This window comes from Chenopodium quinoa, unplaced genomic scaffold (assembly GCF_001683475.1).
Source record: "Chenopodium quinoa cultivar QQ74 unplaced genomic scaffold, ASM168347v1, whole genome shotgun sequence".
Classification (NCBI taxonomy): domain Eukaryota; kingdom Viridiplantae; phylum Streptophyta; class Magnoliopsida; order Caryophyllales; family Amaranthaceae; genus Chenopodium; species Chenopodium quinoa.
The window spans coordinates 1188646-1204439 of NW_018744560.1; the positions used below are offsets into that span (position 1 = coordinate 1188646).

A 15794-nucleotide genomic window follows, 5' to 3' on the forward strand; every position below is an offset into this window, starting at 1 on the left:
AATTATATATAAACATAAAATATACTTACTAAAATAGAATTTAGCTTTTAAGCTAATTGTTATTGTAGCAACTTTGAACTCCAATGGCTAGATATTAGCTTACAATCTAAATCAATTTCACATCCTTTATTAACTATTTATATTTCATTTTATTAATTCTATTTTACATTTTTTTGGTAAGTTTTTCTCCAAGCAAATTAATTTGCTTAGCCAAGCTAATTGCATTTTCTAGCTCCAATGGTCAAGCTAGTAGCTCGGAATTATTTAATATTGCAAGCAAATCCCTAGCAACAACTATTGGAGTTGTTCTTATAGCCCTTAAAGGCTTAAAGCTATGTTTATCATTTTCCTTTTTTATTACTTCGTATTATAGTAGCAACTTGTTCAATATTATTAACAAAAAAATCCAAATTGTTTTAAGAACGACCACACCAAAAACATTCTACTAGTACATGTTCAAATCAAAACATCAATCATTTTCAAAATTTGTTGAGTTTACATTTTATACTCAACAATCACATTGTTTGTTGGGACAAGTAGCTACCACACAAGTAATTTAATTTATTGCAAATTATAAAATTTGACCTAATTTTACACAACAAAAATACAATTGAGTTGACTAGTACATCAACTCTCACTTTGACTAATTACCAAAATACCAGTATAAAATTCTTATATTAATAAAATTATTTATATTTAGCAAAAAAATTAACACAAACATACTCAATTAAAAATGTCAGAAAATTAAAACGCGGTATAATATCCAGCATGAATATGATTGATTCAAGCTACAAAAAGCAATGTTAGCAAGTTTTGTTACCTCTTCTTTCTCTCTCCTCTCAATCATACTTTCTCTCTCCTCTGCAACTCTTTCAAAACCCAATACCAAAACCAAAACCTCCATTTTTGCTCTTTTAGACACCGACCATAATCCAACCACAATCGCCATTAGTCCTTGCATTTAATTTTTTCCAGAAAATGGACTTTCGCTTCAATTAATCCCAAGTTTTAATTTTTGGGATTTCCCCCAAATTTTAAACAAATTTAAGGTTTATTTTAAACTCCCCTTTTCTGGGTTTTCATTTATTTAATAATATAAATGTCAGTAAACTCCAAATTAAGGTTTCGATTACATATTTTTCTGGGTTTTTCTTTTTTTTTGTTTTGGGAGAGAAATTCTGGGATTTTCTTCAAAATTTTTAAAATTTAAGTTGTAGTTTGAAAATTTCTTTTCTGGGTTTTTGTTATAGTACAAATGGGAGAAAAACCCATAAACAATTTTATTTATTTATACTAATTTTATTAAGATCCAATGATGTAGAGGAAGAAGAAAAATCAACAATGGCGGAAGTAAAGCGAGCAGCAAGTGGGTCGTCATTTTCTCACTCCACCAGCAAGAAGAAGCCACCAAGCTTTAGCAACAATGGAGTAAGTTCTAGCTCTACGTCTTTCAAGCACATATACGACGACGTTTTCGCTTCTTCGTCTCCTAGTAAGGTGAAATCGTCAGCCTATTTCATGGAAGATGATTATGCTGAAGTTTTCGGGTCCTCGAAATCGAACAATGGCGTTTGGAGCATTTCGTATTCGTCGATTCCCGTCCTCGACCTTCCTCCGAAAGAGAAAGAGAAAGAGAAAGAGAAAGAGAAAGGGAGTTTTGATTATGGTGGTGTTTTTGGAGATGATAGTCATAATTTTGGTTTGCCAGATGGTGAGGAGTTGTTTGATCAGTTGAAGAAGAAACCCAAAACTTCATCTGCTGCTCATATTTTGCCAAGGTATATTTTATATTTTTATGTTTTTTTAAAAGAAATTAAATGATTACAATTATTGGTTGAACTTTTGAATGTTGATGTGTTGTGTTAGTTGGTTGATTTTATTCTTCAATAATGCCATTTTTGTTGATAATTTAATTATCACATATCATACAGGTCGTTTTTATGTTTGTAATATGTTCTGTTTGGATATAGTTGTCACATGTAATTGATACTACGTATTACACTGTCAATGTAGCTATTGATTAGTTTAATTTGAGAGTGAGGGATAGCTCAAGTGGTTAGAGCTTCCCTTCCGGTTCCAGGAGATGTTGGGATCGATTCTTACCCCCACCCTTGTGGCTCTCTAAACACCAAAAATTGATTAGTTTAATTACCTCTTACCAAATGGGTTGTTATTCGCTAAGGTTTATGTAACTATTGATTTCGATGGAGGGGGTAAACAAATGAAAGATGTGGGTGTCTATTTGTAGTTGAATGTAGCTTCCAGGCTAGCGGGTGCAGGGTGCTTTTGCTCAAGGAATAAGTGGACTAATTATGATCAAAGATAATATGTACACCAAGGGAAATTGTGTATTTCTTGTATGCCCCTGAAAGTTGGAAGTATCTTAAGAAGTGAAAAGTTTTCCTTATGAAAGGTGTTGCTAGCTCTTCTTGGAAGTTAGTGTTGGGATCCTGAAGTTGATGTAGGTTAAAGTACACGATGCAGATACGCTAATTACTAGTAATCTTTTGGGAGGTGTCTTGGAGTACATGGTATTGGTCTTTTGTATGGCCCACTTCCTTAGACTATCATGTTACTAGATGAATTACAGAGTATACAGACTAGTTGGACATGTTCGTGAAATCTGAAATGTACTGAAAATAAACATTACTTCCAAACTTCCAACAGAGAGGCCAGGTTTATTAGAGTAACTCTGATAGCGAGAATGCGAGATTAATGAAGATAGAGATGAAAGTGATGTCTCCTTATTGACCTTTTGTTAGGAACCAAATAGTTTGGTCGTATATACTTCTGTAAGGTATGGAGTGGTTGGTAGTTACCTCATCAAACAGTGGATGTATTATAAAGTCCTCTGAAAATTTCTGTCTCACCAGAGTTTGACAGTCCGACTTATGTAATCCTGAACATCCTAATTCGTTTTGACAGTATTGGACAACTAACTACTACTATTTATAAATTGATTACTTATATAAGAAGCTTTGTTAAAAAATTTCCTTGGAACCACTAAACCTGGATACATTTCCTGTTTAGAGGTCTATTATATGTGACATCGTTTTCTCTCAACAGTAATATATGTACTCCAGTCACCAATTCCACCCTGTTTTCTATCTATTTTCTGCACACAAACACGTACATGATACTCCCGTGTTTGCATGTATTGATTCATGTATTGACTGCATTAACAGTGACCATAAGCTTTAATATTTTTCAGTTTTAGGAGCCAAGGGCAAACCACGGATGCCACCAACCCCGAGATTTCAGGCCAATCTTATGATGGCCAGTCACTGACAAATGGATTTTGTCCATCATTTAACAATACAAAGCAATTTGAGCCTGGGAATAAAGTGGTTGTGAACGCTACTGGAGGGCCAAGAAAAGTAACTCATGCTCGTGCTTATTCATTGCATGAAGTGACTGCTACTCAGAAGACCCTGTCTAGTCAAACACCTGTGATAATATATGATTCGGTAGACACAGACTCCAAGCAAGGGAAGCATGCCAGGCATACTAGTTTGGATATTGGTGCTGTCAAACAGAATAATGTCAGTGATTCTGGCCTTCAGAAAGTATCTGGTATGAGTGGTTCATTTTCAGTTGATAAATCTCGTGGCACATGCCAGTCCAGTAACACTGCAACAAATAGATTCTGCGAATCAGTTGACAACACAAAGCTTTCAGGAACTAAGATTAACAAATTGAGCTTTAATAGCACTAGCAATGCAACACACTCAGCTAATGCTCATCCGTTTCAGGAATCCAATCATTCAATAAAACCAGAAGCACGACCAGAGTCTTCGTTGTCCAATGAAATCAGCCCTACTCAAAAGACCCTGTCTAGCACAACATCTGTGCTGAGCGGTGAAACACAACCTAGCGTAGGTGTTGACCTGGAAAAAGAGCAAAGCAGGCATTCAGGTAATACTAGCTTGGATCTTGGTGCTAACAGACAGAATGGCCAGTGTGATCCACTCTTTCAGAAAGAATCAGGATTGAGTGAGTCAGCTTCAATTGATGCCTCTCATGAATCATGTCAGGCAGCAGGGCCGTCTAAGGTGGTAAAGGATACTGCTGAGATTGCCATTGGTTGTGATGAGGTTAAGAAGAAAGATAGGCGTTTCAGGATGGCCAGCATAGACCTTGGTGATTATAAGCCTTCTTGTGAGCGTGATGAAAGACCTAAGAGAAAACCTCGTTTTGGCGGTTCTTATTCATTTGATGCCTCACATGATCCTAGTGCTGCCCAAGTTAAAGCACAGCCCTCTATGATGTATCCTTCTTCAAGTCTGCCTAGGTTCTTTCCTGTTGAGAGCCATTATAAGGTATCAGAGAACTCAAGCTCAAAGAGTTCCCAAAAGAATCCATACAGAAGCACTGTAGGTGCAATACCACCCCTTGCCGAGGAGTTAGATGTAAACTCAGCTGCTGCAGTTTCTGTAGCTGTTTTGCAGAGAGCAATCGAGGAAGCTGAAATGAGAATTCGGTTGGCAAAGGCATTCTTGGAGCGAGAGTGTCATGGCTCTACCAACTTGAGGTTTAAGGATACTTTGAAGGTGAAAGTGTCCAAGAAAAGGGGACTGGCCAATGAGATTAACAATTTTAAACAACCTGAAATGCGTCATTGTTCTCCTACTGCAGATAGAGACATGCAACCATGTTCACCTTTAGAAAGAAAGAGGGTGGTAGAGAATGCTAAAGCGCATCCAGTTTTTGAAGACCAGGTGCCCCCAGTTTGTGAAGCCCAGGCGCTCCCAGTTTTTGAAGACCAAAAGAATTCTGTTATGAATGGGGAACTCACTGAAAGTGGTGCAAGGAAGTCAAACTTGATTGGAGGGGATGATAAACAAGAAGGAGAATGGGAAGCAGCAAAGCACCTTAATCAACTTATAAGTGGAGTGAAGAATAGACTAGCTAGCTTTATGTCTTGGCAGACTGAGACTGAGACTGATTCTGAGAAGAAAGAGGGTTTGAAGGAAATGGAACCTAATATTGAACTTCGGCAGCAACTGGAAGAAGTTGAACATACTTTCGATGATCGTGAGGCTCTTAAGCAAAAAAGATTAGAAGTAAATCATGGCATTGCAAGTGCTGGCAAAGTGATGAATGCGGAAAATACGGTACAGTTTGCATCTGAGGCTCTGGTTGCAGAGGAGCACGAATCAATTAGGAGCTTCAGTGACAGTGTCAAGCAGAACAAAGCTGTAAACGCTGTTGATTTCATTCCAGATACTGAAGGCTCTAGTTCAGAAAACTTTCAGTTCTTTGCTTATAGGAATCAGATCTTATGCGATCCTCCTGATCCAAAAATAGAAGAGACGGGACCACTAGAAATTAGAGAGTGTGAGATGGAGAATGGACAAGAGCAAGTGATAAAGGAGGTGAAAATTGAACACAGAGCATGGCACGACGAAGAGCAACAGGATTCCGGTGATAAATTTGTGGCTCATGATACTAAGAGGCAAGATGATGTATATAATATGAATGGCTTAGATTCTAGTGATGATGAAAATGACAAGACAGTGGACGAGCCTTGTTCTCTGATTGAGGATAATGAAATGGAAATCTCTCATGAAGAGGGAAGGGAAGGTTTAATGAGTAGAAACAGCAATACTTGCTCCTTCAATGAAGAAAAAGTTGAGATGGTGGAAGAGCATTGTTCCATGGATGCACATGACGAAAAGGTACCCGCTTGTGAAGATGACTGGCAAGATGATACAATTAGTAAGGACTATGCAGGGTCTTGTGATGATGAGTTTCATGAAATAGTGGAGGAACCTTATACCATTGCTGAGCATGATGGCAAAAGACTCACTCATGACGTTGATGGGCAGGGTGATTTGTGTGAGATTCATTTAGGTGATATTAATGAAGAAAGTAATGATAGTGTGAAGGAACTTTGTACACAGGCTGGGCATGAAAGAAATAATGTAATTCGTGAAAAGGGCAATGATATTAGTCTGAATGAGGAATTCAGGGAGGTATCGACAGACTATTCTCATTGGTGTGAAAATATTTTAGAGAAAACTGACAATGATGGTGATTGTGAAGTGCTAAAGGAAAATAAAAAACAGCACGAGAATGTAGAGATTGTGGAAGAGTTTAACCTGGTACGAGAAACCTGGAAGAATGATAGTGATCAAGGAGAAAACAATCACATTGAAGAAGTTTCTAGACAAAAATATGGTTGGGAAGATATTAAAGTTAAACAGAGTGAAACTGATCATATTGAGCCAATAGAGGAAACTGCAGAAGGAGTGACTCTGCAATCAAGTTTCATTGTTTCAGCTGAAGGGGAACACAAGCAGAAAGAAAATGAATATTTAAGCAAAGGGGAAGCCTGTAGTTTTGTTATGGACAGTTCCAAGATTAGAGAAGCAGTATATGCTGATGAAGAAATTGAGAGGATGATGGAAATGTCTAATTCTTCTTCCAAACTTGAAATGGATTTAGAAAATCCAGTACAGGCTCAAATGGGAAGTGGGTTGATTGGAGAATGGCCTCCAGTATCAGCTCAAACAGCTAGGGAGTTGATTGTTGAAGAGCCTGTGCTTACATCTGTGTCAACTGAAATTAACATGGAACATGATAAAAATGTGATTCAGAAGGATCTAAATGGTAACATCAGAACACTTCCGCATGAAAATCATGTTTCATTTGGCAGTGAATCTGACATGTCTCTTGAGCAAAAGGATGTCATTGTGAAAGTCGTGGAACCTGAATCTCAGGATAATTTGGAAAATCAAAATGACTTGCTGCATGAACCTGGGGACAACCTGCATGTAGGGGAGTTTGATACAGGAAGTGATCAGGATGCGGAGAGGTCTGGTGCTGAAGCTGGCCACTGGAGAAGAAGATGGTTTGATAACAGCGGGATTATTGGGACAGCTGAGCGTCCTAGCATCCTGGAAGGTAACCGAACAGATCTGGAGATAGAGCAGGAGATATTGGATGAATCTGAGTTATCTGGAAGCGTAGAAATCCATGCTGATGAACTAGATTGCAGTGTTGCAGAGCTTAAAACTGGTAAAGATGTTGATATTCCTTCCAATCAGGATGGTGTCAAAAATACTGTTGAAACAACTCCTACCAGAAGAAAATGGTTTGTTAAAAGAGGGGAACAGGGAGCACCTGAGCCTCTGTCCCTTTTTGAAGGTATTAAAGTGAATTTGGAGGTACCTCTTAACAATGTTAATGAGTCGGTAATGCATAACACCTCAGACGAATGCCTTGATATGAAAACCAAATGTGAAGAATCTATAAATGGAGTGAAGTCTGATGTAGCAATTAATGGGGAAAATAGCAAGCAGAATGGAGAAACAGCTCCGAGAAGGAGAAGATGGTTTGAGGGCGGAGAAAAAGTAGAAGCAGGCCAGCAATTAAGAATTAATGAAGATGTTGGGCTGACAGTAGAGATGGATCAAGAATCCAACGTGAAGGGTTGTGTAGAGAAGCATGGAAAACTTAATAGCATGTCTACTTCACAGGAGAAGGATGATGTACACAACAAAGTAGAACCAGTAAAGGAACACCTCAGTGACCAGGATGATTTAAACAGGAAAGAAAAGGCGAGAGAGAAAGAAAAAATAGCAGTTGAAAGGGCAATTCGTGAAGCTAGGGAGCGAGCATTTGCTGAAGCCAGGGAAAGGGCGAGAAAAGATGCAGCAGAGAGACCAAATGTGGAGGCACGCCATAAAGTAGCAGCTGGAATTCAAGAGAAGCTGGGTAAGGTTTCTTCTGAGGCAACTTCCTCGTTAGATAAGGCCTCAGTGGAAGCAAAACTAAAAGCTGAGCGTGCTGCTGTAGAAAGAGCTACATCAGAGGCTCGGGAGCGAGCACTGCAAAGGGCTTTATCAGAGAAAGCTTTTCACAGGTCAAAAGAACAGGTAGGAAGATATTCATCTGAGAAAAATTCATCATTAGTAAATGTTGTTTATGTGTTTTCATTCATATATGGTACTTGACTACTTGTCTCTATATAGTGACTTGCTGACCTTTTAATCTGTTGCAGGAGCCAAAATATCAGAGCTCAAGAAGTTCAGATTCCTCAAATAACAGTGGTATGTGTTCTGATACTGGTAATTCTTTCACGTGCCTGAATTGTAGCCATTCAACATCTGGAGTTGTTTATATGCAGAAAAATTTGATGGAGCTGATGTTGAATCAACTCAAAGGCGCAAAGCTAGATTGGAAAGGCAGAAACGAACAATGGAACGAGCAGTATGTTTTTGCTCATTTTTTATGATAAATTACTGACACACAGCTGTAAATATCCATTCATTTTAAGAATTTATAATCATTCTTTGTCAGACTAATGCTCTTGAAGAGAAGAATAAGCGTGATATCCTAGCTCAGAAGGAGCAAGCTGCCAAAAATGTAAGGACTATTTTGGGTTAGAATGCTGGATGATTTAATGAGTTTTTTTTTTTTTTATAATCATTTGTCGTTTGATTACATTGGTCTGAAAAATATCTTAGTAAACTGCCCTCTACTTTTTATTATAAGTTGTGATGTTTTATGCTAGTCAATTTCTTTTCGAGGTTCTAATGTAAAAGGAAAATAGAATAAATTGCCCTAGCTGGTAATCTCTTTAGAAGTACCATGGGTTAGGTGGCGCTCTGTTTGGTTCTTTGGGAGTTTTTGATTAGTAGCTTACTTTCTTATGAGCCTGCTATCAAAGTTTCATGGTCTACTTTATATTCCAGATACTGGCAGATTCTCTGGATTCTGAGGTCAAACGGTGGTCCACTGGAAAGGAAGGAAACCTGCGTGCACTGCTTTCAACACTACAATATGTAAGATGAATAATTAACATTGCGCATGAATGTGTATCAAATCCGTATTGCTCTCTTTCTCTCTCTCATATCTCTGTTTACCTTGAATTGAATCCCTTGACCAGTTCTAAGTAAATACTCTGTTTCAATAAAACTTGTACCCATCTTTTGGTTTTTGTTAGATGAATGAGTGGCGTTTGGTTAGGTATATATATTTTTAGTTTACCAGAACATCAAATTGTAGTTTTGCACCATCAATTTTCTACTTTTTTCCATTTTACAAAAGTGCACTACATGAAATTTGAATTCTAAAATGTTTGCTTTGTTTTAATTTTATCTTTTGAATTTCAATTCATTGGAGGCACATGTTGCACAATATTTTTCTTAGAGTTTTCCATATTTCATAAAACAACTTTTTTTTTTGGTTCAGGCCTTCTCTGAAATCTTGGCGTTTCTATTCTATTCTTATCTGCAACATCTTTTATATATATTTGATGATAATTCAACTACATATATTCATGTGCAGATATTGGGTCCTGATAGTGGATGGCAGCCTGTTTCCCTCACTGATTTGGTGGCTGCGACTGCTGTCAGAAAATCTTATAAGAAAGCTACACTTTGCGTTCATCCTGATAAATTGCAACAACGAGGTGCATCCATTCAGCAGAAGTACATATGCGAAAAAGTTTTTGATCTTTTGAAGGTGCGTTTTGATCATATGATCTTCCTTGCTCTGTAATGCCTCACCATTCTTACTGTTTTAACTTGCTTAATATTTGTTAAAATTAGGAAGAGCATTTATTCCAAATTTTTTGCCTGATTTCACTGTTAGTTTGATCATATGATCTTAATATTTGTTAAAATTAGGAAGAGCATTTATGTTTTATGAACTTATTTGAATTTTATTCTTGTTTCTCTTTTAAAACCCCTTATTTTTTTCTTAAATGCTCTTTCGTTTACTCACTTTAATCACCTTTTTTCAAACTCTTTTAAATGATAGTTTTGTTATGTCCGTTTCGTTATACCGTATGATTCCTTATGACGTGGTAGCTGTCCCCAAATCATTTTGGGATTAAGGCTTTGTTGTTGTTTTTCCGTCCCAACTCTAGTGACAGTATATTAGGTAATGTAAATTGTACTGTGTGCAATCATGTAGGACTTGGAGGTCACTCTTATGGACATGTTTTCAGTCATTTTACCGGACTCTTGAATGGCCTTTATCTTGCCTTTTTGATAGCCATGTTTATTGAAAAGCTCAAAACAGTCAAAATCATCTGATATAATTTCTATTTTTGGTTATGTGCAGGAAGCTTGGAGCAAGTTCAACCCTAATGAGCGTTAATGTAGATCTGCCAAGTGCCCGCTACACTTGTTGGCTTCAAAATACTTGATACCTGTTGGCTTCACAATATCTTGAAGGGAATTAAGATTTGAGTTCCATCTCGGCATGTGACTGTTGGTAAACTGCAATGAGTACTGATCTTAATCTCTCTGGTTTCAAATGCTGCTTGCTGGGTGCTGGTGGATGACAATTGAAGAAAATGCGGGTAGGGAATAAATGAATTTAAATAAAGATGCTATCCACTTGCACTCATCCCCTCCCCACTCCCCAAGTACAACAACAAAGCCTTGGTCCCAAAAAAAAAGCCTTGCCACAATTCCACCCTTAAACTAAAGCCATAGTCATCGAGCAGTCTTGCTTAGCCAAGGGTTGGATTTGCATGCTTGGAAAGTAAGCTTTATTTTTTCATGTTTTCTCTCAATGGTCTTCACTATTGTTGCATCTGGCTTGACTTTTTTTTTTTTAATCATTACTGCAGATTTGTCTGGTCAATGAATGATTCATCTGCTTTGACTTGGCCTGTATGCTACAACATTGATGTTTCTTCCTTGTCAAATCTTCTCAAGGCCTCAATATTTTGGTATGTCTAGTATAATCCAATCTTGTATTTTTTTTTTTTTTTTTTTTTGAGGGAGTAATCCAATCTTGTATGAAAAAAAAGAGATTCATAAATTATGTATATGATTCTAAAAACTAGATATTTATCAACATAAGAATCCTTTATCTCTGTGTAATTGGTTTGTCCATGAAATCTATTGCTCAACACTTTCACTTTCAGTTCTTTTTTAATACTTCGTATGCATATTAATTTTATGGTTGCAATTTTGATTAGACATGTCATATCAGAATCTTCAGGGTTGGGTAACTTAAGGTTTGGGCCAGTTTGTGTTCAGAGTTGGAAAATGCATGTTTGTCAACTAAAAATTGAGTTTGGACCAGAATCTTCCTTAAAACCAAGTACGCCTCCCTAGGCATGCTTTATACTCCCTCGCTCCGTTACATAATGTTGTTCCCACTTTCCCTTTTAGGTCGTTTTTAATTTTCTTCGTGATTTTGCTTTGTTTCAATTTTTTTGTCAAAGAAATACTGTTATTTTACCTCAACCTGCTCCAGGTTATGGTATTAATTCATTTTTTTAAACTCACATAATGTAATCACAAGCACTTGTATCTACTTTGTTCAGATTCCTTTGTTTATGATAGAAAGTGGGAAGAGTTTTTTTTGGAATGAAGGATATTGTTTATACTGGCATTTGTTCTCAGTCTGACATTCAGATCTCGCCATTATCTTCTTGAAGGGTCCCTTGGTGTATCTGTGTATCCAGGCTCACTCAGCTCTACAATGCTCCCTCTGGTTTGGAAACATGTAGATTTAAAATTGTAGGCGAATATTGAAAAGATGAAACATTAATATTTTGATGATAGCTAACCTTAATTTAAAATTTGATCATCGAAAAGTTAGGTAACTACTGCTAAACAATACTCGGACTTGAAATTGAGGATCCTAAACAACACTCCTTTGATCCTTTCTGACCGGAGGGAATACGTTGTTGAATGGCTTACATGTTAGTACATGTTTCTACAAGCTATAGTTCAAAATTTATGTTCTGTTGTAGCCACCCAACACTATTGTTGATAGGCGATTGCCAGAATTTCAATACTGCATAAAATCCTCATCTTAATGCCATTTTGTCACTTGTCTTTGTTGATTGGACTTTTGGCTGGTCTTAACAGTGTCGTGTTTGGCAGGCTATGGCCTTTTCTGGGAATGAAAACCAGTTCTCTGAAACACTTGGGATGTTATTAAAGCTGCTACCAGATGTTCGTTCACTGATTACAATGCAGGTGCTCGTGCTTAATGGGATATCCTCATCGATGATGCTGTATTGTAAAATTTGTTGTGTATATAACTATATGTGCATACAGCTTCACAATTCTATTGGAAATAAATGGCTTCTACATGCATATATTTTACCTTCATGTCTATGGAACTTTAGTTTGGAGTACATTTCTGAACAGCGAAAAAACAAAGCGTAGAACGCTACTAAGCTGCTTCCTCTTCAGCAGCCTTTCCTTTTACATCTCCATGATTGGAATTCGCATAAATTTCCCAAAGACATGGCTAAACAAATTCAGGGATTTATCTGTATTTTGTGAAGAGAAGTAGAGAACCATCTCTCAATCATATATTTTTGCACTTTCCATTTATTTGCCAACTGGTAGGCTATTATGACAATTTTTGTTACAGTATTTATTTTGACAAATCTGTCTATTAAAAGGATCTTAACAAGCAGTATTAATAGATTAGGAGAAAATTCATGTATCTCAAGTTCTCAACATGAGATACATATCATGTATCTCAAAGGGTATATTTGTCATTTTATGATTATAATAATCCAACCTTTACGCGGTCCGATTCTATTATTAATCCGACCTTTCGTATCTCATATTAAATTTGATTATAATAATTCAACCTTTTCGCGGTCCAAATCTAATAATCCGACCTATTTGCCGTTTTGAAATGCAATTCTTGTATCTCATATTTAGATACTACGGCTTCCTTATAGATTAGTCGGTTAAAGTAGTAATTAAATTCTTTTTTATCTTTTTGCCATTGTAAATATATTTACATCCAATTATTTAACAAAGACTATTAAAATTCATCTTAAGAATATAAAATTATTTAACAAAGACTATTAAAATTCATCTCAAGAATATAAAATTTTCCAATCTAATGTAAACTGATCTAATTTGATATCTGATTTAATCAAACATTGATTTTGAAAGCAAGGGATCCAAAGCCCATTAAGGTGTAATACGTATCAACCTATGTCTTATAGGTGTTTGAGTGTTTACTAATTGTTTTATGTAATAGAAATGTATTCGAAATTTATAGTAAACATTGGTAGTAATAAAGTGTCTAATCTCTAAATGGTTGTTTACTTGCTTTTTATGCTCAGTTAGTTTGGAAGGGATGAGTTTTGAACTTGAGATCTTGGAATTGTCTAATTACTCACCTACCAACTAAACTATGGTATAAGTAACTTGAAAAGTTGCAACAATTCATATAAATTAAAATTTAAACCAACGGGAGACTATGGCCTACCCTAGCCCCTCTTGATTCTGCCACTATGGAGTTGAAATTTATCGAATTATTGTAATTAGGGGTGAAAGTGATATGGACAAAAACCGAAAACCGAACCAAACCAAACCGAATTAGAAATTCGGTTTGGTTTTTTTCGGTTTTCGGTTTGGATCGGTTTCAAAAAATTGAAACCGAAATATTTCGGTTTGGATTCGGTTTGGGGCTTTCAAAAACCGAAAACCGAAATCCAAACCGAAGTTTTAAAGCCCAAAGATTCTCAGCCCATATATCCGGATATCCCCTACATATATAAAGCAAAACCCTAATTTTTTACTTCCCTTCTTTCACTCTTCTCAGTTAGTCAGTTCTCATTTCTGCGGCCTTCCACTATTCCTCATCAAAACCCTTATCCTCCATTCCTCTCTCAACACCTCACTCACTCCGGCCACCTCCTCACTAACTCCGACAACTACCTTCCTCAGTACGTATCTCACAACCACCTTCATCAGTTCGACAGTTCGTGTTTGTGCTCCCTCGATCTAGTCACGATTTCTAAAAGCAGCTTGTGTTCCGGTGTTTGTCATCACCACGATACCACCTTCCTCAGTCCGGTCACCACCTCCATCACTCCTTCAGTCACGATTTGTCACCTTATTCCACCGCTATTCGTGTTCGTCGCCGCTTGTGTTCATCGTCGCTCATCAATCACCACCACCATAAATTTTCTGGGTTATCCTTGATTTTTTTAATTATCCTTTATATAATCTATAGTTGTAGATGTTAGTCTTGTAATCAATACAATTTATAAAATTATTATAGTTGTGTTAGTGTATTACTTCTTTTTATTATTATTATTTTTTTAGATCTATTCATTGTAAATTTGACTGTTTTTTTAAAAAAAATATTTTTCTTCAACAATCTGGAAAAATCCCCTTAAAAGTTCGATTTTCGGTTTGGAACCGAATTAGGTTTTTAAATTTCGGATTGGATTGGATCGGTTTCAAATCTAGTTCGGTTTGGATTCGGTTTGAAAATTTCAAAACCGAATTAATTCGGTTTGGATTCGGTTTGGTTCAAAATCCAAACCGAATACCGAACTTTCACCCCTAATTGTAATGTACTTTGACTTAATGGAGTGAGAATTTTATTTTTTTTTCTCCAAAATAATCCACAAAGGGACATTATTATACTAATAAATCAGATGAAGTGACATAAAGACTCTTGTAAAAAAATAAAAAAATAAAATAAACAGTGACATAAAGAATGCGAGTTGTGAGGGATAACTCAAGTGGTTAGAGCTCCCCTCCCGATTCCAAGAGATCTTGGGAACGATTCTCATCACCTGCCCTTATGGCTATCTAAACACCCAAAAAAAAAAAGTGATTCGTGATTATGTTATTTAAGTAATTCAACACTTGTTAGCGAACTTTCCAGGGTTGGAAATGAGTCAATTCATGTGCTATCCTATTCCCACCACGCTTCACAAAAAAAAAAAAAAAAAAAAAAAAAAAAAAAACCACTTAAAGCAATCAAAAGAAGAGCAAATTTTTAAAATATCTTGGTCATGTAGACTTGCCTCTTAGAGCTCGAATAACATTCTGACAATCGCTTTAAATGATGACTGTCCTCACCCCCATCTCATGCGCATAATTCACACCCCAAGCAACAACCTTAGACCATTCTCATTCATTGGTAGGGATTGGGGGAGGGGTGGAAATAAATGACATTGTCTTTTTACCCAGTTACTCCACTTTTTCTCATGGATATCATATTTTTATAACTTCTTACACACTGACGGACTAAAAAAAAAAATCGCACTATTCTTTCTCCTACTTTTTCTTTTCCTACAATAGGAGTCTTATCAACACTCACAACTCTTTGTTTAAATTTTCAAGCTTTTTATTTTTATTTTTATATCATGCATGTCTCACCATTAATGTAGCTTTTTCTTTTGCCATTGCTGTGGGCAAATGTCCAATTCCTCATGGTCAATTTTTTTTAATGCCCATGAATATGAACTTAAAATACCCATTTTTTCACATGATTCTTCTCATGGAAAAAAATATGCCCATGAGTGAGAGTGCTATTAGGTTATGCTATATTCAAGTTAAAGGAGCTCAAGTGTTCGATAATAATCTATAATAAGGTTGTAAAGGTGTAATAAATACCACATTCTAAATAATTGATTTGTATAGTTGGGATTTTATAAGTCTTAACATTCAATAATGTGATTAAGTGTAGCGGTGAAAACTATGACGTGTAAGTTTCCATAAGTTTACTTTAAGATGAATTGCTTTCTTATATTTCTCTTCTTATTAGTTAGAAATCAGGTACGTTTTTATCCTCTCAGGTACATGAAAGAATAATCATTACAAAAATAAAATCATAGTTTTACCAAAATTCAAATTAATGGAAACTTTCGAGTTCAACGTACCAGTTGACATAACAACCCACTACAAAAGTTGATTTATTTAATCATTGTCCCGTCTCAGGTACTTAAAAAAAGTATTTAAACACAAACCCCTCCTAGTTTTTGGTTGAGAGAAGGTAGGATATACCATTTAGCATATGCAACAATTACATACGATATTTTCTAGGTA

General features: G+C 36.3%; 1 protein-coding gene across 3 annotated transcripts; it reads left to right on the forward strand.

The window, feature by feature from the left end:
* Positions 1-700: 700 nt before the first annotated feature.
* LOC110699054 lies at positions 701-12311 on the forward strand. Of its 3 annotated transcripts, none has more exons than XM_021876547.1 (11): positions 701-1049; positions 1322-1778; positions 3212-7880; positions 8006-8054; positions 8132-8214; positions 8305-8370; positions 8700-8789; positions 9295-9471; positions 10075-10500; positions 10589-10690; positions 11844-12311. In XM_021876547.1, exons 2-9 carry the CDS (start codon positions 1342-1344, stop codon positions 10108-10110), a joined length of 5607 nt encoding a protein of 1868 aa, XP_021732239.1. In that variant the 5' UTR covers positions 701-1049; positions 1322-1341; the 3' UTR covers positions 10111-10500; positions 10589-10690; positions 11844-12311. The 3 variants fall into 3 exon arrangements, with proteins under 3 accessions (XP_021732239.1, XP_021732238.1, XP_021732240.1); XM_021876546.1 differs by having other exon boundaries at positions 11859-12311; XM_021876548.1 differs by having other exon boundaries at positions 10075-10315; positions 11859-12311.
* Positions 12312-15794: the final 3483 nt, after the last annotated feature.